Below are 27,570 nucleotides of genomic sequence, written 5' to 3' on the forward strand. Positions count from 1 at the left end.
CCACCCGTCTTCGCCAAGGCAGCTTCGAGGTTTGCGCCCCCAGGGCCCGTTGACCAATGGGCAAGCCCGAGTGCTGGAACGCGACTCGCTATTGGTTGGCCGAGCCATGGTGAGAGATGGTGCGGTGCCCGTTCTCGCCAAGGGTGAGAGCTGTGGGCGGTTGTTAAGGCGACCGTTCGTGACGCAGCGCCACCAGGCCGAGCCGCCCGCAGATGATTGGCTGGCCGATCGGACGATCCTTTCTCATTGGCCGCGGGCTCGGCAGGCTCCGAGCGTGCGTAAGCTGAAGGTTCCTTCCGCTCCCCGTCTCCGTTGACTGGAGACAGGCGGAGCGCCGGCCGCGGGGTTCGGTGACCTCTAGTGAGATCAGGAGGTGAGGCGGGCGGTGGCCGCGGAGGGGATCGGGACGGCGGGGAGCGGGGTAGCAGTGGCCGCGGGGTGGCATTCGGGCCGTGTTGGTGGCCGTTTTCGAGCTCTGCCAGGCCTTGGGAAGGGGCAGGTGGCATCTCCTGTGGACCAGACTAAGCTGCGGGGGTGGCTTTCCGGGGGGGTAGCCCTGTCCCTCGGGGACTAGGATTAGATGTCCTTGAGGCGCGGCCGACCGCGGCCCGACACCTATGCCGGGGGAGCCCGGGAGCCAGGCTGGGCCTGAGCGGAGGGCGGCGGTCAGCGGTCGGCGGGGCGGACCAGCGTTTGCCGGACCTGCTCGATCGCCTTAGGCGGTGCTGGCTGCGCCGTCTCGATCATTGAGATGAAAGGGTGCCCGGAGAGTGACCTGGGAGGCCCCTCGATTCGAGAAATGTTGGGGGATGGGGGCGGCCCGGCCCGCAGCTCGCGGAGTGCGCGCTGGAAGGTCCATCCGGTGCCGGCGCCCACGCCCAGGCGGTGCTGTTCGTCAGCACCTTCCTCAGTGATGTGGCTTCATTTTCCCGGCGCCAACTCCGGGCAGGGGGAAAAACTGTGGGTCTGCAGAGATGTGTTCGCTTATTGCCAGGAGAAACGGGTTGAAGATGCGGAACCCAGGGACTTAAAGGATTCTTCTTTGCTTTCTTATTCTTATTTTATGTATGTATGTATGTATGTATGTATGTATGTAAGCGGCGTAGACTCCTTATTGCCGATGTCCTTTAGTCCAAACCTTTAGGTTTTGCGGAATTATATTTGGCTTTAATTAGGAAAAACCTACGTTGGAGGTTCAAATATCGCACGGTCAGATTTCTGCGGTAGGAGAAGGTTGACGTGTACTCCATCTTATATGGTGTATTGAACTATTCCAGGGCTGGAGGACATGCCTTCTCAGGTTTGGTGCTGAAAAGTTATAGGGAACATTGCTTCCAGGCCACGCTAAATAGTCGTGCATAATGTCAGCACCTTCCGATGCAGAAAATGTATTTTTTGTTTGCTCGTGAATTTGTTTTTCACTCCATGCAATGAAAGACGTTGTATGACATAGAGGTGATCTAGCAAAGGCCTGGAGTGTACACTGGGGTGGATAGATTGGACTTCAAGGACCTGTTTGGTTGTAGTGTCTTTTCCAGATTTATGGTGAGCTTGCCAGGGAGGGAAAATGGGAACTAGTAACATGAAGGTTTAAAAAAAATTGCGCAAAGGTTACACCATTAACAGGAAAACTCAGCGTGTGGCACGAGCATTTCAAGATAAAGTGTGTGCGGATGTGTGTGCTGTTTTTATTCTTGTATGATCCAGTTTATAGTCCACGGATAATCAGATATACAGGATGGGTCAAAAGTAGGTTTACTGTTGTTCGTATGGAAAAATAACACAATAATTAATAAAAATATAATAATAAGCTCTGTTCCACATATTCACAACTGTAAACCTACTTTTGCCCCACCCTGCATATCAATATCCTTTTAGGTTGATCCATATGAAATTGCTGCCAAAACCGGTTTGGCTCAGTGGATAGAGCGTCGGCCTGCGGACTGAAGGGTCCCAGGTTCGATTCCGGTCAAGGGCATGTACCTGGGTTGCGGGCATATCCCTAGTAGGAGATGTGCAGGAGGCAGCTGATCGATGTTTCTCTCTCATCGATGTTTCTAACTATCTCTCTCCCTTCCTCTCTGTAAAAAATCAATAAAATACATTAAAAAAAAAAAAAAGAAATTGCTGATATTTGAAATTTCACTTTTTTACCTACAAAAATAGCAGTTTCATATAGTTCCACTTAATACGTTGTCAAAACTGTGGAGCTCTAGCTTTATAAGTGAATAAAAAGATGTGACTTACAAGCAGGTAGCATATACTAGAATTGAGTGTAGAATCCATGCTTCCTGATTTCCAGTGCAGGAAATTATATTTTCTCCCTAGGACATTAGGTTGTATGCTAGATCCTGTTGGAACTAAAAATGGCTGAGAATAAGACAAAGTACTACTTAACTTCAAAGAAGCAACATACACAGCAATTAATTTGAGAGCAGTGTAAGCTAGTGTATAATCAAATACTGGAATGTGTAGCACAGGTGGAGTGCTGAGGGGGAGGAAGGAATTAGGATGCCAAAGCATCCTTTTCTGCAGTTGGCCATGGTAGGTGGTTTCAGTAGCATACTGGAGTAGAGTTTGAGGATTCTATTGAATTTAAATTATCCATTCTTTTGAAAAACCTTGTGAAATGTTTGTATCACACTTCAGTCCGAATAAGCAAGGCATACATTGCCTATTTAACTTGATGTTTAAAGTAAATTTTATTTTTATTGCAGCATGGCATAAATACTGCCTATTGAATTTGCATGAGCCGACCTGTAGCCTGCTGGTGCCACTTGCAACTGCTGATAAAGGTGTAAGATTGGATTCCATGGCATTTAAATGCTTTGCATAATCACAGAGAAATGGGGAGGGTGCTTATGAGAAATGAGTTTACAGTTATGGTTACTTTTGACACACCTTTGTATATCCCATTACTCAGTTTGTATTTCCAAATAGGTCAGGTTCTCTGTGTTTAGGTATGGTTTAAGGGATCATGTGTAATTCTTTTCCTGAATGTTGCAAAGATGACTTTACACCCAGGAAAGAAATGTCACAGAATTGACAGTGCTACCATGAAATCTTTTTGAGGGAAAATATAATGTGCTGAATATATAATTATAGGTTAATAATGCTAAACTGATTTGTGATCAAATTGGGGTCCCTTCTTGCTAGTGGCTCAGATTTTAATTCAACTGAATTAACTTTTTAATAGTGAAGGATATGTTGACTTGATAGGGATTAACCGAAATTGAAGGGTTTTGGGAGAGGAAGTGTTACAAATCATTTTAACCTGGTTTTGACTCCCCTTGATTTTTTTAGATTGCTTTGCAGGTGTGTTTTTGTTTTGTTTTTTAATATAAGAAAGAAGTTATGTGATAGAAGACCATCATGAAATACTAAGTCTCTTGTGAGACTTTTGGTTGTAATGAAGTAGCGTTCAAATCTAAGATATGATTAATAATCTCCAATACCTTAAGGCCAGGTCCCTGCTAATTTAATAGAAAGTATTTATGTTATTGTTCATTTTCCACAATAGAATATAAAATGTAGCCTCATTCTCCACCTCATCTCCCTGTAATATATTCCCTGAATACTCAGCACTCAGCCTTTTGACTGGGGGCTGAGAATGGTAGGGGATTATGTTCAGATCTTGGTGACTTAAAAAAAGTTATCTTTATGTCTGTTTCAAGATGTGTCAATAAAATAGATGCTACTGCAGTTTAAGAATTTATTTTTAATCAAGCAGATATTTGTTGAGCAACTGCTATGAGTACAAGTGCTAAGGATAAAATGAATTAAGACATAGGGGAGAAGGTTGAAAAACAGGAATAAACACAGGCAGATGCATGACACGTTTATATATCTTAGTGACTGCCAGATTTTTAAAATGGAGATCCACAGTACAAAATACATGTAATATTAGAAGCCAGTACGTAGTCATGTATGTATAGTTTCATGAAACAGAAAGTTTCGAGTAGTAATGCCTACCCATACTATATTTCTTGCCAGAGCTATTTTTTTTCTATTTTATTTTATTTTAAAATGTTTTTTTTCTGACTCAAAATTGATTTCTTAATTTAATTGATCCAGTGACTTGTACTTAGAAAACCATGTATGGTTTCTATGTAAAGAATATAAAGGAATGCAGTGAGAGATGTTTGCTTTGCTCTCTTTAGATAGATTTGGTCCCTTTATATATATTAACTAGAGGCCCAGTGCACAAATTTTTGTGCACTTGGGGGCGTCCGTTAGCCCGGCCTGTGCCCTCTTGCAGTCTGGGACCCCTCGGGGGATGTCCACCTGCTGGCTTAGGACTGCTCCCCGGGGGGAGTGGGCCTAAGCTGGCAGACAGACATCCCTCTGGCAGCCCGGGAGCCCTCGGGGGATGTCCACTTGCCAGTGGGGAGCAAGTGTAAGCTGCAGTCAGACATCCTTAGCGCTGCTGAGGAGGCAGGAGAGGCTCCCGCCACCACCGCTGTGCTGGCAGCCATCAGCCTAGCTTGTGGCTGAGCAGAGCTCCTCCCATGTGGGAGTGCACTGACCACAGGGGGCATCTCCTGCATTGAGCGTCTGCCCCCTGGTGGTCAGTGTGTGTCATAGTGACCAGTCATTCCCAGTTGTTCTGTTGTTAGGGTCAATTTGCATATTACCCTTTTATTATATAGGATGCTTTCTTTACCTTAATTTTTTGCCTTTTTATTTTCTGTCTTCAATGAATTAATCATTTTCTTAGTTATCACCATAAATGTGAGATTCATTTGAATTTTTGCTAGTGTCAATCAGCTTACATTTTAAATCCTAATTTCAATGGATTTTTATGAGTAGTCAATATTCTGTATCATAAGCATTAATTTTAGAGTAAGAAGTAAGACTTGCAAGTTCCTATATTAGAGTTCAATGACTGTATTAGTTTTTTGTTGTTTTTTTTTTTAAATCAGAATATCAAAATTGTGATTATTTAGCCAGCAAACATGGGGAAGTTTAATCATAGTAGTGGTAGATCAAAATTACCTATATGTTCTGTGGGGAATTTTTGAATGCTATAGACACATCCTTTGGTCAGCCATCCTTTTCTTTCAGTAATGTAGCATTTTGATTAGCTATAAAAGTTTGGTTTAGGAAAAGACTTTTCTCTGGTAATGACAATATTAGGAAGTTAAACATCATTTGGCTAGTGACATTATGCTATATATTGGATGGAATGTTAAAGTGTAATGGGCCCCTTCCTTGAGGGGCTTTAAACTAAGATCGTTTACAGGACACTCAAGGAGTAGATTCTTTGGTATTTTTACCTTTTGCATAACCAGAATGTGGAGAAGGAAGAGTGTGCTTATATGCATTTTACATTGGGGTAATTAGAAAATTAATATGAATAGTTGTTTCTCACTTTTGTCTTGTGCTTTATTGCTCTCCTTGGCTCAGATAATATCAAGGGCTGAGATATTTATTTGTTTTGACCTTAAATGCCTGAATTCATACAATTATAAGAAATAGTTGTTCTTAAGTTAGTTGCTAGTAAATAATAGAGGATATAAGTGTTGTGAGTAAGAAGTAATAACAGTCATCTTATTTTGGTTTTTATAACTATTTTCCAAAATTATAAGGAGCACTATCAAATAGTGTTATTCAAATGTTTAAGATACTGTGCATACAATAGCAGGGTTTATAACATTTTTTTCCTAAAAATACAGTCAGCTGTGTACTAATTATTCATACTTGATATTCCTTTCAGGATCCAAGTATTCTGTAGCTACAATGTTGTCAAGACTTTTCCGAATGCATGGCCTCTTTGTGGCCTCCCACCCCTGGGAAGTCATAGTGGGAACAGTGACACTGACCATCTGTATGATGTCCATGAACATGTTTACCGGCAACGATAAGATCTGTGGTTGGAATTATGAGTGTCCAAAGTTTGAAGAGGTTTGTGAAATTAATTCAATATTGGCTCAAGAAAATTACACTTTCAACTTCTAAAGAGTATCTTATCTTCTATTAGAGACCATATAATCAAAAAATTGAGTAAAATATTTTGGTATTTATGAACTTAACCTCAAATTTTCATTTACTTATGTAGTATGAAAATGTATTTGACACACTCTTCTTTTGCCTTTCTCTACACAAATGGGTGTAATTGGCTCTACTTGAGAAATACAGCTTTTATAACTGACTAACAATGAGTGTTTGGCTTAAACAGTGGATTGTTTAAAAATGGATTTAATTTTTTAAAAATATATTGTTATTGATTTCAGAGAAGAAAGGAGAGGGAGAAAGAAACAATGATGAAAGAGAATCATTGATTGGCTGCCTCCTGCATGCCCCCTACTTGTGATGCAGCCCACAACCTGGAACCCCTCTGTCCGCAAGCCTACGCTCTATCCACTGAGCCAAACCAGTTGGGGCAGATTTAATTTTTGATTCGCATATTTAATATTTTTATTTGACTTGTACTGTGCCTATACTTATATTATCATAATATGTAAACGAATGATATTTTATCATAATATGATGCATACAAAATAAAAATTCTTATTTTTGAGTGCTTATTTTAAAAGCTATAGCTATTGTGATTTTTTTTTTTTGTCTCTCCCAATAGGATGTTTTGAGCAGTGACATTATAATTCTGACAATAACACGATGCATAGCAATCCTGTATATTTACTTCCAGTTTCAGAATTTACGTCAACTTGGATCAAAATATATTTTGGGTAATCATTTCATACATTTAACTTCTTTGTGTGCCATCAGATTTTTTTGCTTGCTGTGGAAATACACCTGGTCAAATCATGTGTATGGAAATGTATGTATTGCTTAATGTGTGCTGCAAGCATTTAATAATTTACTTTCTTTTTATTGGGAGTTAGACTTTCTAGTATTTAAGACCTTAATAATCTGGAGAAAATAATAATTCTTTTAGAATATTGATAAGTCTGTATGTTTTTTTATGTGTGTAATAAAGGATGAAATTTTTCAGTTTGTTCAATTTTGTCATTTTAGGTATTGCTGGCCTCTTCACAATTTTCTCAAGTTTTGTATTCAGTACAGTTGTCATTCATTTCTTAGATAAAGAATTGACAGGCTTGAAGTAAGTATTTAAAGCATAAATATACTTTTTTCAAAATATTTTTATATTTTTTCAAAATATAGTAAGAACTTCTAAAGTTGTAATATAAATTTTCAGAAGTTTTAGAAAATACAAGGAAAGTTTTCATGCAATCTTTTAGCTATTTTTAAAACTTGTTAACATTTTGGTATATATCCTTTGCCACTTTTTTAATACTTAAAGAAAACTTCTGAGATCATCTATAATAATAGAAGTGTAATATGCTAATTAGACCAGACAGCCCAACGACCTTCTGGACGAAGCAGGGGCTGCGAGGGCTGAGCCCCTCGCAATAATTTTATGCATCGGGCCTCTAGTCTATATATATACTGCTTTATAACTTATGCCTACTAAATCGTTTATCAACATCTTTGCATTTCCTTAATACTAAACTAAATTATTTGTAGTGGCTGTCTAGTATTCCTCTGTATAAATACATTGTAGTTTATTTACTTAACCCTGTATGGCTGGATTGTTAGGTTATTTAATTTTTTTATTAATAAAAACACTGTTGAATGCCTTTGAAGCTAAATTTTTGTTTATATTCATGGTCATTTTCTTAGGATACATTCTTAGGAATGAGATAGTGGCTGTGTAAATTTTAAGTACTTTTGAGTGCTATGTTTTGCAAATTTACCCTCCAGTAGGGTTGTTTAGTTTATCCTCCCACAAGTCATGATAAATGAAAGAAAATTATATTTTTCTCCCCCCAACCCCCCATGCTAAATCAAGGTGACATTGTTTACTAAAGATGCTGTTTGGTATAAAATTAGCAAAAGGTATTTCTGAATAAATATATTTACACTTTTAACAGATGTTTTGAATAACTAAAATGTTTAGCTTTGTCAAAGGAATATAGGGTATATACTTTTTCTTTGCAAAAAAAAATTACACATAAAATCATACAATGTAAGGGGGGGAAAGTTTTGTTTTAGAAAGAATTTTTTAAGCCATATTTTTCCCTCTGTTAAATGCACCTCATTATCTTGTGTGTTGTTTTTTTTTCTCCAGTGAAGCTTTGCCCTTTTTCTTACTTCTGATTGACCTTTCCAGAGCAAGTGCACTAGCAAAGTTTGCCCTCAGTTCCAACTCACAGGTAAGTCATTTATGACACAGATGTTAATAGTATTCCTTTTTTTTTTTTTTAGTTTGTTTACATTAATAAGAAGGGTTAATAGAGTTTCTTCATAGTCCAAGATTTAGGAATTGCCTACAATTGTAAGTTCAATTATCAAGTCCTAAGACTGGTCTTCTTAAGTGGCCTAGGAATGGTCCCATTTATCTAACAACTCAATTATAATTCCATAGCTTCTGGAATTTGGAATCTTCCCCATTTTCCTTTTTGAAGGTTTCAGAAATTAAAGTTATATTTTGGACTTTTGGATAAGTAAGAGTACGTACCTAATAAAATACAGGATAGGACCATGGAAGAGATTCTCAGTAGATTTATTTCTAACTCTTTTGAAAACTAGCCTTATTTCCAACCTAAAGTTTTCTCTTGGTGTTCATTAGTCACTTTAAAGAACCTAACATTTTAACAATCTTTCATTAGAGTATCTGAGTATAAAATAGCATGTACTAAAAAAAAAAAAAAAGAAGAAGATCCAGGGAGCAACCACATTTGTTGCTCTGTTTAAAAAAAAAGGAGTTTTTAAAAGAAACCTCCTAAGTGTAGCTTAAAGATCACTCTGGGAGGAAATAAAGAGAAATTCCTTTCAGGTATTTAGAAACTATAATTAAAAGTCATCCCTTAACTGGTTTGGCTCAGTGGATACATGTACTTTGGTTGCGGGCACATCCCCAGTGAGAGGTGTGCAGGAGGCAGCTGATCAATGTTCCTCTCTCATCAATGTTTCTAACTCTCTATCCCTCTCCCTTCCTCTCTGTAAGAAATCAATAAAATTATATATAAAAGAAAAGAAAAGAAAAAAGCATGTATTTCTGCCTTGATTTTATAATTTGAGGAATAGTTATGATCTTTTGAGCCAAGGGTATGATTTAGGTTTTATAATACTAACATGGTCTCCAAAATTTTGCAACTAAGAACTTCTGTCAATGGTAGCCAAAATATAAAATGTTGTAAAATTATATGAGATTTAAATGGCAGGATTAATGCACCACTTCATAGGAATCTTTGCAAGAAATATCTTATTCAGTGGAAAGGAAAAGCAGGGCACTATATATGTTTTTTGTTTGTTTTTAGTCCACTGTACTATTAGTGTACTTTGCATTTAGAATGCCTATTAGTTGTATCATATTGTATATTTTATTCTTTGCAAATAAGTTAGATTTCAGTGGAAGCCCTAGCATGCTCCCTAACATTTTTTAAGTTGTTTGGGCTTTACCCTCATTGATGTGTTTGGTCTTTTGTTTTAGGATGAAGTAAGGGAAAATATTGCTCGTGGAATGGCAATTTTAGGCCCTACGTTCACCCTTGATGCTCTTGTAGAATGCCTTGTGATTGGAGTTGGTACCATGTCAGGTTTGTAAGCAATTTTTAATATAGTTCAAAGTAAGTTTTTAATAAAGAGGGGAAAAAGAACATCTTAGATTGCATTGGGTTATTATTAAATCCTGACTTTTAAAAGTCTGATAACACTCTTAAAATTTTTGATTGTGTGAGTATGTGGGTATATTTGACCTCTCTGTCTGTTAGTTTTAATATAAACTTAGTAGTAGCAGGTTACTGATTTATTTTTCACTCTTGCCTTCTTTTTCAGTGCATCTTCCTTTCCATGACTTTGTCTGTGGTGCTTTTGTTCTTTGCTTTGTTTGTATTCGAAGGCTTTTCTGGAAAGCACCTTCCAGACCCTGCTGTTGCCTCTATGTACTAAATTAGTGACTTGGTTCCTTATGTATTACTGTCATGTAGAGATAGTATAAGAGTCAGGAGTTGTCGGCCCTGGCCAGGTAGCTCATTTGGTTAGAGCGTCTTCCTGGTATGCCAAGGTGTTATGGGTTTGATCTCTAGTCAGGGTACATAGAAGAAGCAACCAATGAATATATAAACAAGTGCAACAACAAATTGATGTTTCTTTCTCCATTTCCCTCTAAAATCAATCAAATTAAAAAATATATTTTTTTAAGTTGGGAGTTGGTTAGAGGTTGGATTCTCCTAATAGGATGGTAAGAAGATTTAGTCTGACAGTATGTAGTATATCTAGTTGGAGAGGAGAGAATTAGATGTTAAATATCAAACACAGGACTCTGTTATAAAGGACAAAAATTATGGTCTGGCTTGGAATTTTGCCAGAATGAATATATCGTGCTGTTGTGGAGGTTTTCTAAATCATTGAATAATTTTCTCATGTAGGCCAAAATGTAGTTAACTCCTGTTACCGTATATTTTCTAATACCTTAGTGCCCTTAATAAGGGGCTTCATTCTTTCAGAAATAAATTATCTAAGTTGTTTTTTTTTGTTAATCCTCACCTGAGGATTTTTTTCCCATTGCTTTTAAGAGAGAGTGGGAGGGAGGGGAAAAGGGGAGAGAGGAGAGAGACATCGATGTGAGAGAGACACATCCATCTGTTGTCTCACACACTCCGACCGAAGCTAGGAAGAAACCCAGGTACACGCACTTGACCAGGAATTGACCCCGTGACCCTTCCGTGTATAGTCTGAGGCTTCAACCATCGTGCCACACCAGCCAGAGCAAATTAAGTTGTTTTTTTTAAATATATTTTATTGATTTTTTTACAGACCAGCTAGGGCTAAATTAAGTTTTAAGAATAGTTAGTTGTTATTAGTTGAGGTCTCTTTACTAGGTAGTGTATAAAAAATATAATGTTTCCTTTTTATTTTAGTTTTTTATTTCAAGAAAAACGATCTTAAATATAATAATGTTACCTGCAATAAACATTAATATCTCAAGAAAAACGTTTTAAATATGATGTTACATGCAATAAACACTAATTATTCAAGAAAAATCTTACATATTACATTCAATAAACATCAATATTTCAAGAATAAAAGGATTTTAAGTATAATAATATTACCAAAACTTTACTAACATAGTATGATATCACAAAAGTTGTAGGAAATATTAAAAATCTGCAAATAACAGGATTCTATTATATTCTAGAATATTTTTTCCCCTTTGGCTCTATTTTTGTTTATCAGTTGTTCATTGTTGTTCATTATATTCCACAAATGAGTGAGATCGTATGATATTTATCTTTCTCCATCTGGGTTATTTCGCTTAGCATGGTGCTTTTAAAGTCTATTTTGTCAGATGTATTGCTACTCCAGCTTTTTTTTTTTCTTTTCCATTTGATGGAAAACTTTTTTCCATCCCTTCATCTTCATCCTGTGTGTGTCTGTTGTTTTGAGAGGGTCTCTTGTAGGCAGCATATAGTTGGGTCATGTTTTTGTATTCATTCAGCTATCCTACGCCTTTTGATTGGAGCATTTAATCCATTTACATTTAGGGTTATTATTGAGAGATACTTATTTATAGCCATTTTAATTCTGTATGGCTAGGTTTCTCTCTTTGTTTCTTCTCAGCAGTCCCTTTAGCATTTCTTGTAATGCTGGCTTGGTGGTGGTGAACTCCTTTAGCCTTTTTTTTGGTCTAGGAAGCTCTTTATTTGGCCGTCTATTTTGAATGATAGCCTTCTGGATATAGTAATCTTGGTTTCAGGTCCTAGCTTTCCTTTACCTTGAGTACTTCATGCCATTCCCTTCTGGCCTGTAGAATTTCTGATGAGAAATCAGGTGTCAGCCTTATGGGAACTCCTTTGTAGGTAACAGTTTTCTTTTCTCTTGCTACCTTTAAGAGTCTCTCTTTGTCTTTAATTTTTGGCATTTTAATTATGATGTGTCTAGGCGTGGGCCTGTTTGGGTTCTTCTCTTTTGGGGTTCTCTGTTCCTCCTGAACTTGTGTGACTTTTTCCTTTACCTGGTTAGGGAAGTTTTCTGCCGTTATTTCTTCAAACACCTTCTCTACTCCTTTCTCCCTTTCTGCCTCTTCTGGCACACCTGCTATTCTAATGTTGTTACATTTCACATTGTCCCACAGCTCCCTTAAGCTGTCCTATGGTTTTTTAATTGTTTTTTTTTTCTTTTTGGTTCTCTAATTAAGTGATATTTTCAACTCTGTCTTCCAACTCACTGATTTGATCCTCAGCTTCCCCTAATCTGTGTATTCCTTCCAGTGTGTTCTTTATTTGTGCAATGTCATTCTTTATCTCAAACTGTTCTTTTTTCATAGTTACTATATCTTTTTTCATATTGTTGAGCATTTTTAACATCATTTCTCTGAACTCTGTTTCCGATAAATTTCTTATCACTGCTTCATTTATCTCTTCTGGAGAATTTGCTAGTTCTTTCACTTGGAGGTTGTTTCTTTGTTTCCTTATTTTGGTTGTCTGCTTGGGTTTGTGACTGTTTTAGGTAGATCCTCTATAACTCAATCTCTAGTGCAGAACAGTGTTAAAGGCTGTTTCTGACTAATTGGATCAGGCTAAGACTCAAAGCCTCTTAGACCGACTCTGTCTACAGATAAATAGGATTTGACTTGATTTGCCCCCAGGCAATTGTCCTCAGGTGTGATGAGTTTTTTTCCAACAGGGTTGGGGCAGTTGCTTCTGCCTGGAGGCTAATTGTTATTTTAATCTCTTAAGTGGCCTCAAGGCAGATGTCTATGTGGGAAAGATGTCCTCCACTGTGTGAGGGAATGACCCAGCCCAGTGTCTGCCTTCAGAGCTCTAACCCCGACTCCCCAGTCCTGGGTTCTGCTCTCACAGCTCCAGTTCACTTCACCCTCCCTCTGCCAGAGCACAGGGTGGATGGCTCCACAGGGAATTTTTGTGTATTGGTCCTTTAGGAGGGTGCTTGAACTTTCAGCTGCCACTCCCTGGCAGACAGCACCCCACTGCTTTTCACAGCTAGATGTTATGTTGGTACCCTCCTCAGTTTGGTGCTCTCTGCTGGGGAGCCCAGCTTTGGGATTAGATCCCGGAGTTCTCAGTGGCACCCCCTACAGCTGAGATATCTCTGCGAGACTTCAGTTGCCATCTGTGGATGCCCAGCCAGCCCTTTCGCGCCTCCACCCCTCCTCCTACCAGGCTCTATGCAGTCGCCACCTTCAGTCGTTGGGTATCAGGGTTCTCTCCTGTGAGTTTTCCATTGATTATTCAGGAGGCCTTTCCGTATTTCAGTTGTAATTCCAGCTTGTTCCTGGGAGGATGTCTGTGTAGCATCCTCCTACTCCGCCGCCATTTTTAATCTTCATTTTATTCTAAAAATATAATGTTTCTTAAAACTTTCTGAAGGGTCAATTTTGTTCAGTTATTTAATCTGTCATTCAACAAATTTTATTTTGCAAAGAGGATATTTTTAAAATATTTTTTTTAAATGTACCTTCTTTAAAATTTTTTTGGTTAAAGTTCTGAGTTTTTGACAAAAATATAGTCATTTAACCACCACCACAATCAAGAAAAATGTTTTTGATTAGGTGAAAACATACCTTTGATTTTATTCAAGCAAAAGCATATAAAAAGATGAAGAGGATCAGCCAGGAGCTAGTAGTCGGCCATGAAACCAAGGATTAATCATTTGAAACTTATATGGAAAGCAGTGGAAACTAATGTGGCAAGTACGGTGATGAGTTTGTCACAATAGGTCAGAGAAGTGGACAAAAGAAGTGATTAGGTTTATAGTTGGAGAAGCCAGTCAGGAGACATTTACAGCTATACCAATATGGTATAATGATCAGAGATTTGGCTAAAGGAAAAAAATAATAATAAGGAAAAGGACAGGTTTAGCACATTAATCTGTAGGGTTAGGAAATAACCCTTTAGAAAGCCATTAAAAAGGAAAAAGTCTTTGCTTTCTGGAATATATAGATAAGTGCTCTTTGTATGGTAGCAATGCCTGGAGAACCTACGGCAACAGCAGTAGTTACTGTTGTACAGAGGGAAATAGGAGATCGCCAAGATGTAAAAAGCATTGGTTAAGTATAGTTTTCATGGTCTTGGGTTTGAAAAGATTAAATTTGACTGTTATTTAAAACATAGGTTATTCATAATCCTTTTGTTATTGCCATTTTGTATTCTCTTTAATTTCCATATTTGGGAGTAATTGCTATAGATTTTTTTTAAATACAATATATGCTCTTGTTTTATTATTTAGTCATGATGTATTGCAATTCAGAAAATAAAATAAAACTGAGTTTTTTGTATTATATTTGTTGGCAATTTTTGTAGGAAAAGGGAATTTTTAAATTTATATTTTAAAACATTTTTATATTTAATATGAGTGATGTTTTGCTTTTGAAAAGTGAGGGAGTAGGATTTGATTATATAAAATCTTTTCCAACTCTATAATTTTGTTACCTTCTATTTGAGAAGATTACTAAATAATATCTTAAACAGTTTGAGTTGCCTTTTTGCATCATATCATTTTTCAAACAGAGCAATAAAATTAACCAAAATTATAAAAACATCAATAGGTACTACAGAGGCTAAATTGAAATGAGAGTTCAGTAGTACACATAAAATACTTACTATGAAAACAACATTTTTATTATGATACTATATCAGGAATCACTTAACTGGCAGCAGCATGTTTTACATTTAAAAAAAGTCTTTGGTGCTGAAACCGGTTTGGCTCAGTGGATAGAGCGTCGGCCTGCGGACTGAAGGGTCCCGGGTTCGATTCTGGTCAGGGGCATGTATCTGGGTTGTGGGCACATCCCCAGTGGGAGATGTGCAGGAGGCAGCTGATCGATGTTTCTTTCTCATCAATGTTTCTAACTATCGCTCTCTCCCTTCCTATCTGTAAAAAATCAATAAAATATGTTTTAAAAAAAAAAGTCTTTGGGCCCTGACCGGTTTGGCTCAGTGGATAGAGCGTCAGCCTGCGTACTGAAGAGTCCCAGGTTCGATTCCGGTCAAGGGCATGTACCTTGGTTGCAGGCACATCCCCAGTAGGGGTTGTGCAGGAGGCAGCTGATTGATGTTTCTCTCTCATTGATGTTTCTAACTCTTTGTCCTTCTCCCTTCCTCTCTGTAGAAAATCAATAAAATATATTTTTTAAAAAAATGTCTTTGGTCCACAGGTAAATTGCTTTTATGTTAACAAGTAGAATTGGACCAATAATATAAAACTGAAGGGTTTGCTCCATTAGATATCCTTATTTCAAAACAGTATTTTTAAAAGGGAGATTATCAACTGTATATTAAATGCTCCCATAATGCCTGGCGTTGTGATTTTGGGGACATGGGAGAAGACAGTTAATTCCTCTGTGCTCTCAGGCCTGGCATCACCTCTGAGTTTCTAATTCTTTTTCCAGTAGATGACAAGGAGATAACATACTAACATTTTCATATATTTGTCTAACTATGGGAAGAGTCCTTGTGATGTATACAGCATCAGAAATGCACATACTTCATTAATTATACATTAAATTTTTCTCTTTCCAGGAGTACGTCAACTTGAAATTATGTGCTGCTTTGGCTGCATGTCAGTTCTTGCCAACTACTTCGTGTTCATGACTTTCTTTCCAGCTTGTGTTTCCTTGGTTTTAGAGGTAACTACAGTTCTTATACAACATTACACACTTGATCTTAGCCAAAAGGCCGAGAAGCGATTATCTTATACAACATTAATAGACGAGTAATACTTCTCATTGTATCACTTCACCTAAAAAAAATTAATGCCTTCTAATGTAACACTGACTTACTTTGTAGCTTTCTCGGGAAAGCCGCGAGGGTCGTCCAATTTGGCAGCTCAGCCATTTTGCCCGAGTTTTAGAAGAAGAAGAAAATAAACCGAATCCTGTTACTCAGAGGGTTAAGATGATTATGGTAATTACATCGCTTTCTTCTCCCTTCACTGTCTTCTGTTCCAATGTCATACTCTGCTTTTCAGTTTTATTTTTCTTTTGTCATCCTATAATTTTTGGTATTCTCTGATTTTCCTCTTCCCTTTTCTTAACTTGTTTCTCAGAGGCTCCTGGTCTTTCTTAGTGTCTCTCCCCTAAACAGATTTTTCAAGTTCCTCCACTTATCTCTCACTGAAAACCTGTTCTTTGGAATGTGTTCAGTAGTTCAGTGAGGCCAATACTTTAGTCATGGAGCAAGCTTGGGGCTTTTCATTCCTGTACGGGGAGGCCAAGGAAGATAGTATATCTTGTTATTCAGTTGCTAAGGATGAGAAGCTTAGGTTTTATTGATATGAGAAGATGCATAATTTTTTAAAAACTTTATTTCAGTCTCTAGGCTTGGTTCTTGTTCATGCTCACAGTCGCTGGATAGCTGATCCTTCTCCTCAAAACAGTACAGCAGAAAATTCTAAAGTTTCTTTAGGATTGGATGAAAATGTGTCCAAGAGGATTGAACCAAGTGTTTCCCTCTGGCAATTTTATCTCTCTAAGTAAGTTCCCTGAGACCTACTTTGCTGTATATTAATCTTGGTACTCTATGCTTCTGAAAGTTTAGGTTATGCCTTTATATTTTTGAGGAATTTAATTTGCTTTCTTTTATTTAGAATGATCAGCATGGATATTGAACAAGTTATTACCCTAAGTTTAGCTCTCCTTCTGGCTGTCAAGTATATCTTCTTTGAACAAGCAGAGACAGAATCGACACTTTCATTGAAAAACCCCATCACGTCTCCTGTAGTGACCCCAAAGAAAGTGCCAGATGATTGCTGTAGACGGGACCCTGTAGTGGCCAGAAATAACCAGAAAGGCCATGCAGTGCAGGAGGAGGCAAGGATAAACAAAGAAAGAAATGGTAATTTCTTAGTCTCTTCATTCTCTATTCTTAAAATGCTGATTTGTCAAGAAGTTGAGTCAGCTTTAAAACTTACGTTCGGTGTAGTGAATTTTCTTTTGATCTCTTGAACAGTTGAGGTTATAAAACCTTTACTGGCGGAAACTGACACCTCACACAGAGCTACATTTGTGGTTGGTAATTCCTCCTTGCTCAATACTTCACCGGAACTGAGGACACAGGAACCTGAAATCGAACTTCCTAAGGAGCCTCGGCCTAATGAAGAATGTCTACAGATACTTGGGAATGCAGAGGTGAGGAGAATAAAATAAACTCAAAGCTTGATATTTGCCTTAAGAAAAGGAGCTTTTTTAGTAAAGTAAGGAAGGAAGTTATAGCGACTAAGTACCTACTAAGTTCTAGGCACTCGCTGCATGGTTTGCAGGTATTGGTCTTATTTATGCCCCACAGCCTGTGAGATTAGTGGAATTATCCCCATTTTTTAGATGAGCAAGCTGAGGCCCCAGGAGGTTTAAGTATTCCCCAAAGTAACACATCTAGGAAATGGTAAAATTGGGTTCACGGGTTCAAGATTTACTGGCCTAAGAGTCAGCGGTCTTTCTACTTTATTACTGCTGATCATAGAGATGAGCAACTATTGTATTCTCATATGTGTGGTGAGGCCTAGAAAAGATTTAACATAGAAATGAGCCTCAAAAATAGAAGAAAACTTTTTGTTTTTAAAGTAAGCTTGTTGCTCATGAGGAAGTTTATTTTCCTTTCTGAGATTTTAACACGGTTCCCACCTGCATGACCATATGAGTCCACTCATGCTTTAGTGGGATATTGTGTTCTAGACATACCTGCTTCATCTGGCTCATTAATTTATGTACAAATGAGTGAGAATGGAGTTATGTTTGTTTTCTTTACCACTTTCCTTTCCCATTCCTATTAACATGCATATCAATATCTCAGCGGTCTTCCTGTATATAGGGTTAGCAAAACCTATAGGATAAGTGTCAGAATTTTTAAATTATGGATATTTTCCCTGTGGACCTTCCTTGCTAAATTTAGTGTTTTGTTCTTACATTTGTTTAATTGTCACATTTTTATGGAGAATTGTCTTTCATTTTGATAATCTTATTTGTTCCTAAATTATCTTTAGAATTCCGTAGTCCTTTAGGTTCTCCTCTTGTGTTAGTTCTATTGAGAGTATTATTTGCATTAAATGGTTTATTTAGTATGAATAATATGAAGTGCAGTTCTTCAGTCTTTTGTCATCACTCTCCGTTTTTATTTTTTCATTTCTTTAGAAAGGTGCAAAATTCCTTAGTGATGCTGAGATCATCCAGTTAGTCAATGCTAAGCATATCCCAGCTTACAAATTGGAAACTCTGATGGAAAACCATGAACGAGGTGTATCTATTCGCCGACAGTTGCTTTCCAGAAAACTTCCAGAGCCTTCTTCTCTCCAGTATCTACCTTACAGGGACTATAATTACTCCTTGGTATGTTACTTTCTTGATTTGAGAAGGTTTGCTTTGTAACTTTTTAGTTTTATAGCTTTGGTCTTTAGCTTTTTAGTTTTGTTCTTTTGTGTGTGTATATATATATGTGTGTGTGTGTGTGTGTGTGTGTATCTTTATTGATTTCAGAGAGGAAGGGAGAGGGAAAGAGAGAAACATCAGTGATGAGAGAGAATCATTGATTGGCTGCCTCTTGCAGTCTCCTACTGGGTACCAGGCCCGCAACCCAGGCATGTGCCCTTGACCAGAATCGAACCTGGAACCCAGTAGGCCGCAGACTGACGCTCTATCCACTGGGCCAAACCAGCTAGTACTAATTTTGTTCTTGACTGGTCTTTTATATTTACATAGTTTTTTATAAAATATTTTCCTTTTTTAGTAATTTTACTGTGATTTTGTATTCTGCTTATGATATAGGTCATAGAAATTAAAAATATTCTTCCTGTTTTATAGTCATTACTCAAATATTTTAGTATCTTAAAGACTTTTTTTTTTTAAATCAGAGCTGAGATTTTCTTTTTAAATATATTTTATTGATTTTTTTACAGAGAGGAAGGGAGAGGGATAGAGAGTTAGAAACATTGATGAGAGAGAAGCATCGATCAGCTGCCTCCTGCACACCCCCTACTGGGGATGTGCCTGCAACCAAGGTACATGCCCTCGACCAGAATCGAACCTGAGACTCTTCATTCCCCAGGCCGATGCTCTATCCAGTGAGCCAAACCGGCTAGGGCTCTTAAAGACTTTTTAAAGAGTAAATAAAATTTTTGTTGAAAATTACACTAAAGGGTTAAGTGAAGAAAGTTATTAATGACAAGAGTGTTATATTTGCAATACAGATTTTCATTAGGTATCTGACTTTACTTTTAGGTGATGGGAGCTTGTTGTGAGAATGTTATTGGATATATGCCCATCCCTGTTGGAGTGGCGGGACCTCTGTTCCTGGATGGAAAAGAATTTCAGGTTCCAATGGCAACAACAGAAGGTTGTCTTGTGGCCAGCACTAATAGAGGCTGCAGAGCAATAGGTGTAAGTTGGCATTTATATATTTGTCTGTTTTAGGCTACATCTAGGCAGGTGATGGGAAGAGATTGGGGACAATAAGGGACACCTTTTGGGATAAGCAGAAGTGTTTTCAGAATTAATATGTGCTTCTGTAACATACTCTGCATAGCTTGGTGGGGGTGCCAGCAGCCGAATCCTTGCAGATGGGATGACGCGTGGCCCAGTGGTGCGTCTTCCCCGTGCTACTGACTCTGCAGAAGTGAAGGCGTGGCTTGAGACACCGGAAGGGTTCACAGTGATAAAGGAAGCATTCGACAGCACCAGCAGGTGTGTGTGTGTGTGTGTGTGTGTGTGTGTGTGTGTGTGTGTGTGTGTGTGTGTAAGTGCATTTATGTTTATTTCAGAACTAGTGTATCTTCTTTGATCACTAAACATAATTGTTAGCATATTGCCAGCTTAAAATGATCTAAAATATCTACCTTAAATTCATCCATTCAGCATTAATAATATTAATGCTTGGTTTGGGATAGGGGAGCAGAATGTTAATCCTAATGAATACCTCTATAGAGGTAACTTAGAAAACTATAGTGTGAGCTGGTAAGTTTGTGTGTTGATTTTACAATGCTCACTTCGATCAGACCGTTATTTGCCCTAGAAGAGCTTTGACTTAGCCTTGCAAGTAGGCAAAATTGCCTGAGAACATGATTTTGGAACCAGGATAGAAGTAAATATTAGTATAGTAGATTTTCTTTGAATATAGAAAATTAAATTTATAATGAAGCATAAACAATACAAATGATAACCTTGCTATAGTTCAAGCTTATATGCTTGTTTTTGCTTGGACTTTTAAAGTTTATCTATAATGAAACGATTGTCTATAGCCCTCCCTTCTTGCAGCATATAAGAATGAGAGAGTTGATATAGTATTCTAATATAATGTTTAAAAAAGAAAATACATTAATAAGTAATCTCCATGGGGTTTCTCTTACAAATAAAATGAACCAACAAAACTAGATTTTTAAGATAACTTCCAACTTCTTAAAAAAAAAAAATTGCTTCTTTTGTTGACAGGTTTGCACGTCTACAGAAACTTCATATGAGTGTGGCTGGGCGTAACCTTTACATTCGTTTCCAGTCCAGGTCAGGTGATGCCATGGGGATGAACATGATTTCAAAGGTGAGCATGGGTTGACTAGAACAGAACTTGCAGGAGTGTCCCAGCAAAGGGGAGCTCAGAGACAGAAGTGGGGCCAGCCTCACTGTCTATGTAATGCCCTCCTGTACTTTGAATATTATACCACATACATGTGCTGCTTACTCAAAGAGTTAATTGATTGACAGATTTTTATTGAAAAGTAAATACTGATTCATGTAACTCATTATGTAAATCAGACATTTATTGATTGGTGGTGTTTGATATATTTAATTTAGATTTGGCATTATACACATTCTGGGTCTATTTAGAGGGCGTGGGCAGTCTAGGAGTTAGCACTTTAAAACTTTGTCTTGCTGAAACCGGTTTGGCTCAGTGGATAGAGCGTCGGCCTGCGGACTGAAAGGTCCCAGGTTCGATTCCGGTCAAGGGCATGTACCTGGGTTGCGGGCACATCCCCAGTAGGAGATGTGCAGGAGGCAGCTGATCGATGTTTCTCTCTCATCGATGTTTCTAACTTTCTATTTCTCTCCCTTCCTTTCTGAAAAAAATCAATAAAATATATTTTTAAAAAAAAACTTTGTCTTATAAACCTTGAAAGTTGACCTCTTCTGGAGACTTTAAGTCTTGTGTTTAAGAGGCCAAGCTTATGTACATAGTCCATTTATTTTAATTACCTCCTATAAGAAGCTTGTGTATGGCTTACATTTTATTTTACTGGTATTTGTTATTTACCAGACACAAATGTAACATGTTAAAGTCAGTTAAGTTAGTAAAACTTATTTTTTGGTTTACCTGTTTATAAGTACTATTTGGAAAGAGAATGGACAGTGACTAAATGCATACCCTTTAAAAATTGCCAATAAACAGTATACAGAGGTTCCTAAAACAATTAAAAATATAATTACTATGATCTAGCAATTCCACTTCTGGGTATATATTCAAAATAATTCAACGGAAGATCTCAAAGAGATAATTGTACACCCTGGTTTATGGCAGCATTATTCACAATGGTAAAAGGGTTGAAGCAGCCCACGTCTCCATTGATGGATGAATGCATAAACTAAATGTGGTGTACATATGCAATGGAATCTTATTCACCCTAAAGAGAAAGGAAATTCTGACATGCTAGGTAGGCATGAACTGTGAAGTTCCCTTGCTAATTGAAATGCTCAGGTTACAGAAAATAAGTCTGTATGCTTCCCATGTAGGAGGTAGACTGGTAAATTCATAAAGATGGAAAGTAGGATGGCGATTGCCAAGGGCTGAGGAGAAAGGGGAATGGGAGTTATTTAATGGGTAAGATAAAAAGAGTTCTGGAGATTGGTTGTACAACAGTTGGATATACTTAAAACGATTAAACTGTAAACTTGAGAAATTAGTTACAGTGGTAAATTCTGTGTTATATGTATTTTAGCACAATTAAAAACTATTTTTTTAATTTCCCACAAGTACATTTTAGGTTATTGAGGTGTGAGTTAACTGCATTAATTTCACTTAATTGGAAATCATTAGAAGTCTTATTTATATTTCGTGTAATATAAATTCCATCAAGTTTCCATTTACAACAAGATTTATTTAATGTCTGACCTCTCCTTCCAGGTTTAGTAAACTGGGCTTTTAGTAACAATTTAACAACCATAAAAAGGAATTTATTAAACATTGATCATGGGTTGGGTAACTTCCCCCAGTGACATGAATATGAGTATTATATTCTCATTGAGTATTTTTTAATATTCTCATCTACATTCTAATTATCAGTCACTACAAAGAAGTTTGTTTTCATACCTAGGAAGAACCATTAGGAATCTATACCTGATTGAGAAATTACTTTTGTGCTCAGTTTCTTTATAGTTATTGTATTGGAAGTTAAGATTATTATAGTTACTGTACTTAGTATTAGCACCAGATACAAATAAAGCCTCTGATCTATAAGTAACTGTGCACTTTAATGTAATTTTTCTTTGTTTGTTTGTTTTGTTATTGTTAACAGGGTACAGAGAAAGCACTTTCGAAACTCCATGAGTATTTCCCTGAAATGCAGGTCCTGGCAGTTAGTGGTAACTATTGTACTGACAAGAAACCTGCTGCTATAAACTGGATAGAGGGGAGAGGAAAGTCTGTTGTTTGTGAAGCTGTCATTCCAGCCAAGGTTGTCAGAGAAGTGAGTGATTGGATAAATGTTCTATTAGTTTTATATAAAAATTGGAGAAAGGAATGGTAACATTCTAAGTTTAATATATGGGGGTATGTTTTCGTTAAAGATGACTGTTTTATCATATCTTGCCCATCTGTCCATGGCATTCACAGGAGCTGTTACTCTTTTTATTGAGGACAGGGCTTGAATGGGGCCCTATCTAAACTTCCTTGTTTTCTGGAGGCACAGAAAGATAGATATGGGGAACACACCCCTGAATCTTCTGGGGGAGATGTAGATTGTGCACAACTCTGTTTTCTAGGTGTTAAAGACTACTACGGAAGCTATGATTGACGTCAATATTAATAAGAATCTGGTGGGCTCCGCCATGGCCGGGAGCATCGGAGGGTACAATGCCCATGCGGCCAACATCGTCACTGCCATCTACATTGCCTGTGGGCAGGTGAGGGCTCCAGCCGCCACTGCTTTTCTCTTTTGTTCTCCGTGAGAGAAGTTTATATTTTTCCTTTTTTTCCCCCCCAGGATGCAGCACAGAATGTTGGTAGTTCAAACTGTATTACTTTAATGGAAGCAAGTGGTCCCACAAATGAAGATTTGTATATCAGTTGTACCATGCCATCAATAGAAATAGGAACTGTGGGTGGTGGGACCAATCTGCTCCCACAGCAAGCCTGTTTGCAGGTATGAAGTGACCTCAAGTCTAATTCTCACTGAGAGTCTGTGTTTCTACCTGACACTGCGTATGCCTCACCTCTGTATTTTAGTTGGTCTTTTCATGCTTTGGTTTTCCAGCAGCCTAGTCCAAGTATGTATATGTTCAGCCATATGCTTAAATAGAGAAAGTAGATGAAGAGGCAAATAAATGGCCCTGGCCGGTTTGGCTCAGTGGATAGAGCGTCGGCCTGTGGACTGAAGGGTCCCAGGTTCGATTCCGGTCAAGGGCATGTACCTTGGTTGCGGGCACATCCCCAGTAGGGGGTGTGCAGGAGGCAGCTGATCGATGTTTCTCTCTCATCGATGTTTCTAACTCTCTATCCCTTTTCCCTTCCTCTCTGTAAAAAATCAATAATATATATTTAAAAAAAAAAAAAAGGCAAATAAATGTTCATGTACTCTGAGTAAGTACACTGCCAGCCAGGCCGTGGATGTATGTTAACTATGGTGTATACTTTGTAAATCTTGGAAGTTTAGTGGAGTCTAGTTCGATTCTGCTGCCATTGTAGTTGCCCTTAATTTAGTTGATTGGGTAGGAAATTGTTGCCATGACTTGAAGGGTGAGTCCTGCTGTTTCTCTCTCTCTGACTGCAGATGCTAGGTGTTCAAGGAGCATGCAAAGACAATCCCGGGGAAAATGCCCGGCAGCTTGCCAGAATCGTGTGTGGTACAGTAATGGCTGGGGAATTATCACTGATGGCAGCATTGGCAGCAGGACATCTTGTCAAAAGTCACATGATTCACAACAGGTAAGACCTAAAGATTTATTTAACATGTTTTCCTTGTACTCAAAATATGCATTAGAAAAACTTAGTATTCAGCCATGGCTAGTTAGTTGGAACATCATTAGTGGCTCAGTTAGTTGGAGCATCGTCCTGTGCACTGAAGGGTCATGGGTTCAATTCCCGGTCAGGGCACATTCCCAAATGTGGGTTCAATCCCTGGTCAGGAGGGAACCGATCGATGTTTCTCTCTTTCTTTCCCTCTCCCTCCCCTCTCTCTAAAATCAATAAACATATTCTCAGATGAGGATTTAAAAATAAATAAATAATAATAAAAACCTAGTACTCAGCTACAATATTTCTAACTTAAAATTCTGCATTCTTGATATTTTATATATCTCTTTGTCTTTTTCTCCATAGGTCAAAGATAAATTTACAGGACCTCCAAGGAACTTGCACCAAGCAGGCCGCTTGAATAAATAGCCTGACGGTTCTGAACTGAAATACGGGTGTTGGGTTCTAATGGACTAACATAAAATCTGTGAATTAAAAAGCTCAATGCAGTGTCTTGTTGAGGATGAATAGATGTGATCGGTGAGGCGGCTGCTTGGTGTTTGGCTCTTTCCAAAAGGTGTGCGGTCCTTCCCATGCAGCTTCCTCAGCTCTGAAGACAGCTTAGTGCTTTCCATGCTGTGTTCTTCGGGAAGATCTCTACATGGATATTATGCTTGAAAGCGTCACAGATGGTCATCAGCAGCTCACTTCTGAAAGAGAGCACACGCTGGAAAAAAGTGTTTTCTTTTGATGAAATTCATGGAGTTCATGGTGTGAGATTGGCCCTTCTTCCCCAAACCCCCCACCACCAAGGGTTGAAAATGGGTTTTTAAATTGCACTGTAGCTGACAAAACTCCTGATTTCATAGTTAATTTATTAAGCCTGGGTTGTAGAACTTTAAGAAATAAGAGTAAGTTTATTTTTTGTAAACTAATACTTCATTTGGTGCTGGTCTATTTTGATTTCTTTTGGGGTAGCCAACATGATTCTTCAGAAGATGACCTGCTTTCTTCAAGGGAATATTACTCTTATTCCCAAACTACAGAATCATGTGCTAAGCAGTGCTAAATAGTTCTCAATCAAGAAAACAAATCACTGCATTTATACCTCTGCAGGCTATTTGCTCAGAGAGATCTCTTGTCGAAATGTAAATGTTTGTCTAGATTGGCTTTAACATATCTTTGAACATAAGGCTTTAAGAAACAGAATTTTGTGCTCTTTATTAAAGATACCAGAGCTCTTAATTTTGCTTAGACTAGTGATTTTCAACCTTTTTCATTTTATGGCACACATAAACTAATTGCTAAAATTCTATGACACACCAAAAAATACTTCTTGCAGATCTGACCCCAAAAAAGGTATAATTATGATTTGTTCACATGAGACGGCTGTTGTTGTATTGGCTATTGGCAATATTTTATTTGTCAATCTAAGGGAAAAGAGGTCAGTGCCCTTGACTAAATAGTCAGGTACTGCATGTTTTAAAAATTCTTGTAGCACACCGGTTAAAAATCGCTGGCTTAAAAATGACTCTGTTTAACAACATACAACTCTGTGACCCCTCTCAAAACTCAGAGAGTGGAAAATAAGTTTGAAAGAAAAAATACGATTTCATTCATCAACTTTCTTTAAAGAAAAATTTATTTAGCTGAAAATCTAGTTTCTTGTAAAGAATTGTATAAAATCTACATATGTTGTAATAGAACCTCATGCTAGGAATTTATTGAAAGTGTTCAATAAATAAATAAAAATCAACTTGTATACTGATAAAACACTCTAAGGTTAGGCCAGAGACAATAGTGTTCTTTAATGTTGCCAGGAAACCCTGGCGTGCTTGTGGAGCCTAATGCAAGGGGAAGTCAGGTTTCAGAGCCAGTGAAGGGAAGGTGCCGAGTGAATGGCCCTGGAAAGTGCTGTGTTCCTGTGGCCAGGAGGTTGGTGACTTCATACAGGGCTCTTGGATGGACCCATAAAAGCTCTTAGCTTTCTCAGGGGGTCAGCAGAGCTGTGGGATCTTCATTTTTTTTAATGTACAAGTTTTGTATAAGTAATAAAGAACTCTTTATTTTGTATTACACCTAATGCTTCAAGTGTTGGTCTTGGAGAGCTGATGGCTTGTGTAGAAGATGGACTCTGAGAAACATTCCAGCAATGCCGTGGCAGCACGGAGAGCCTCTGAATGATTGTGTCTGCAGTGTTGTGGAAATTGTCTGTAAACTTGAAATTGCTTCTGTTGCGACCTTTCAGCCAGTGACTTATTTATCTGACCTTTTCATAGACGTGGCAGTGAAAAATACGTTGCGTCTTCATTTTGGTGACTATAACCAATATCGTCTTGCTAAATTAATGTTTTGTACAATTACTACATTGTATACATTGTTATACTTTTTTTCCGGTTCCAGTAAATTATGAAAAGGAAGTTAATACTGTGTAAGCAGTAACCTTTTTTGTTTGGATTAACCCTCAGCCTGAGGCCTGGAAGCTTGTAAAGTCTGGCCAGGGTGGTAACCTATTTCACGCTAGGTGTCATGACCATTCATTGTTCTCCATTGTATTCTCCAACTCTGCAGCGTTAATGGCAGGCTGCTGTTGCATGTATATTAAAATTATCTTCCTTATACTTAGAGAATTGGATCAGTTGAGATTTATCATTTCAACTTAACCACTTTTGGATATCGGGGTGTGAGGGTTAGTTGAGAGGAAGAGGGCATAAAGATTGGGCAGCCAAAACCAAGTAGCCATTGCAGGTGTGCGTGCTTTGAAGCTGTTTCCAGCTAAACTGGAGAGTATAGCGTTGGCCTCTCTAAAAACTGATTCCCATTTATTTTCAATTGACTACACTTCTGCTGTAGTTAAGAGGTGAAAAGTATGTGTGAGCCTCTAAGAACAAAAGCCCATATAATAGAGAATCAGTTTGAATTTTTCTTCCCAGATGACATGTGATCACTTATAGAGCCAGTCCCCCTCTCCTCCCCAATTCCCCTCCCAGATTGGAGCGAGTTAGCTAGGCAACAGTGAAGGATTTTCATCCCCTTTCTGTGGGGGTGATTTCATGAGCAGTGATTGCATGTGGCAGGACAGGACTTTTTCTCATCTTAGGAAAGGATAGAGAAATCAAGAGGAAACATTCACACTGTTCAAGGGTCTGAACTTAAACGAGGATGCAGAGTTGCAAAACAGCAATACAAATCCACTGTATAGAAGGTAAAACAAGCAGTAAATTAGCTACAGAAAACATTTTTCAAGACCAATGCTTCCCTAACTGTGCTGGCCAAGACTAATTAATAATAAAGATAATGGATAACCTGTACAGTGAAAACCAGGAGATGTTATGTTGTAACATTCCTATTTCCCCCCACTGTAATGGAACATGCTTCCCACACTCCCATTAGTTTTCTTTTCCTCCTGAACAAATCTAAGAGCTGCTGAGGGAGG

The 27,570-nt window shown here is 38.0% G+C and overlaps 1 protein-coding gene across 3 annotated transcripts; it reads left to right on the plus strand.

The window, feature by feature from the left end:
- The first annotated feature begins 226 nt into the window (after window positions 1-226).
- HMGCR (3-hydroxy-3-methylglutaryl-CoA reductase) lies at window positions 227-26,759 on the plus strand. Of its 3 annotated transcripts, XM_036308508.1 has the most exons (21): window positions 299-373; window positions 2,718-2,795; window positions 5,717-5,904; window positions 6,578-6,689; window positions 6,979-7,066; window positions 8,096-8,180; window positions 9,461-9,566; window positions 15,510-15,616; window positions 15,777-15,893; window positions 16,301-16,461; window positions 16,576-16,823; window positions 16,938-17,116; window positions 18,116-18,310; window positions 19,199-19,357; window positions 19,503-19,660; window positions 20,405-20,510; window positions 22,480-22,650; window positions 22,946-23,086; window positions 23,167-23,325; window positions 23,953-24,107; window positions 24,501-26,759. In XM_036308508.1, exons 3-21 carry the CDS (start codon window positions 5,740-5,742, stop codon window positions 24,553-24,555), a joined length of 2,667 nt encoding a protein of 888 aa, XP_036164401.1. In that variant the 5' UTR covers window positions 299-373; window positions 2,718-2,795; window positions 5,717-5,739; the 3' UTR covers window positions 24,556-26,759. The 3 variants fall into 3 exon arrangements, with proteins under 3 accessions (XP_036164400.1, XP_036164402.1, XP_036164401.1); XM_036308507.1 differs by lacking the exon at window positions 2,718-2,795 and having other exon boundaries at window positions 227-373; XM_036308509.1 differs by lacking the exons at window positions 2,718-2,795; window positions 22,480-22,650 and having other exon boundaries at window positions 227-373.
- Window positions 26,760-27,570: the final 811 nt, after the last annotated feature.

This window comes from Myotis myotis, unplaced genomic scaffold (genome assembly GCF_014108235.1).
Source record: "Myotis myotis isolate mMyoMyo1 unplaced genomic scaffold, mMyoMyo1.p scaffold_m19_p_5, whole genome shotgun sequence".
In the NCBI taxonomy this organism is placed as follows: Eukaryota; Metazoa; Chordata; class Mammalia; order Chiroptera; family Vespertilionidae; genus Myotis; species Myotis myotis.

Coding starts and splice junctions, on each gene's coding strand:
- HMGCR (XM_036308507.1), top strand. CDS start 5,740: ATGTTGTCAAGACTTTTCCGAATGCATGGCCTCTTTGTGGCCTCCCAC. Junction 8,181..9,460: donor CCCTCAGTTCCAACTCACAG/GTAAGTCATTTA, acceptor CTTTTGTTTTAG/GATGAAGTAAGGGAAAATAT. Junction 20,511..22,479: donor GGATGAACATGATTTCAAAG/GTGAGCATGGGT, acceptor TATTGTTAACAG/GGTACAGAGAAAGCACTTTC.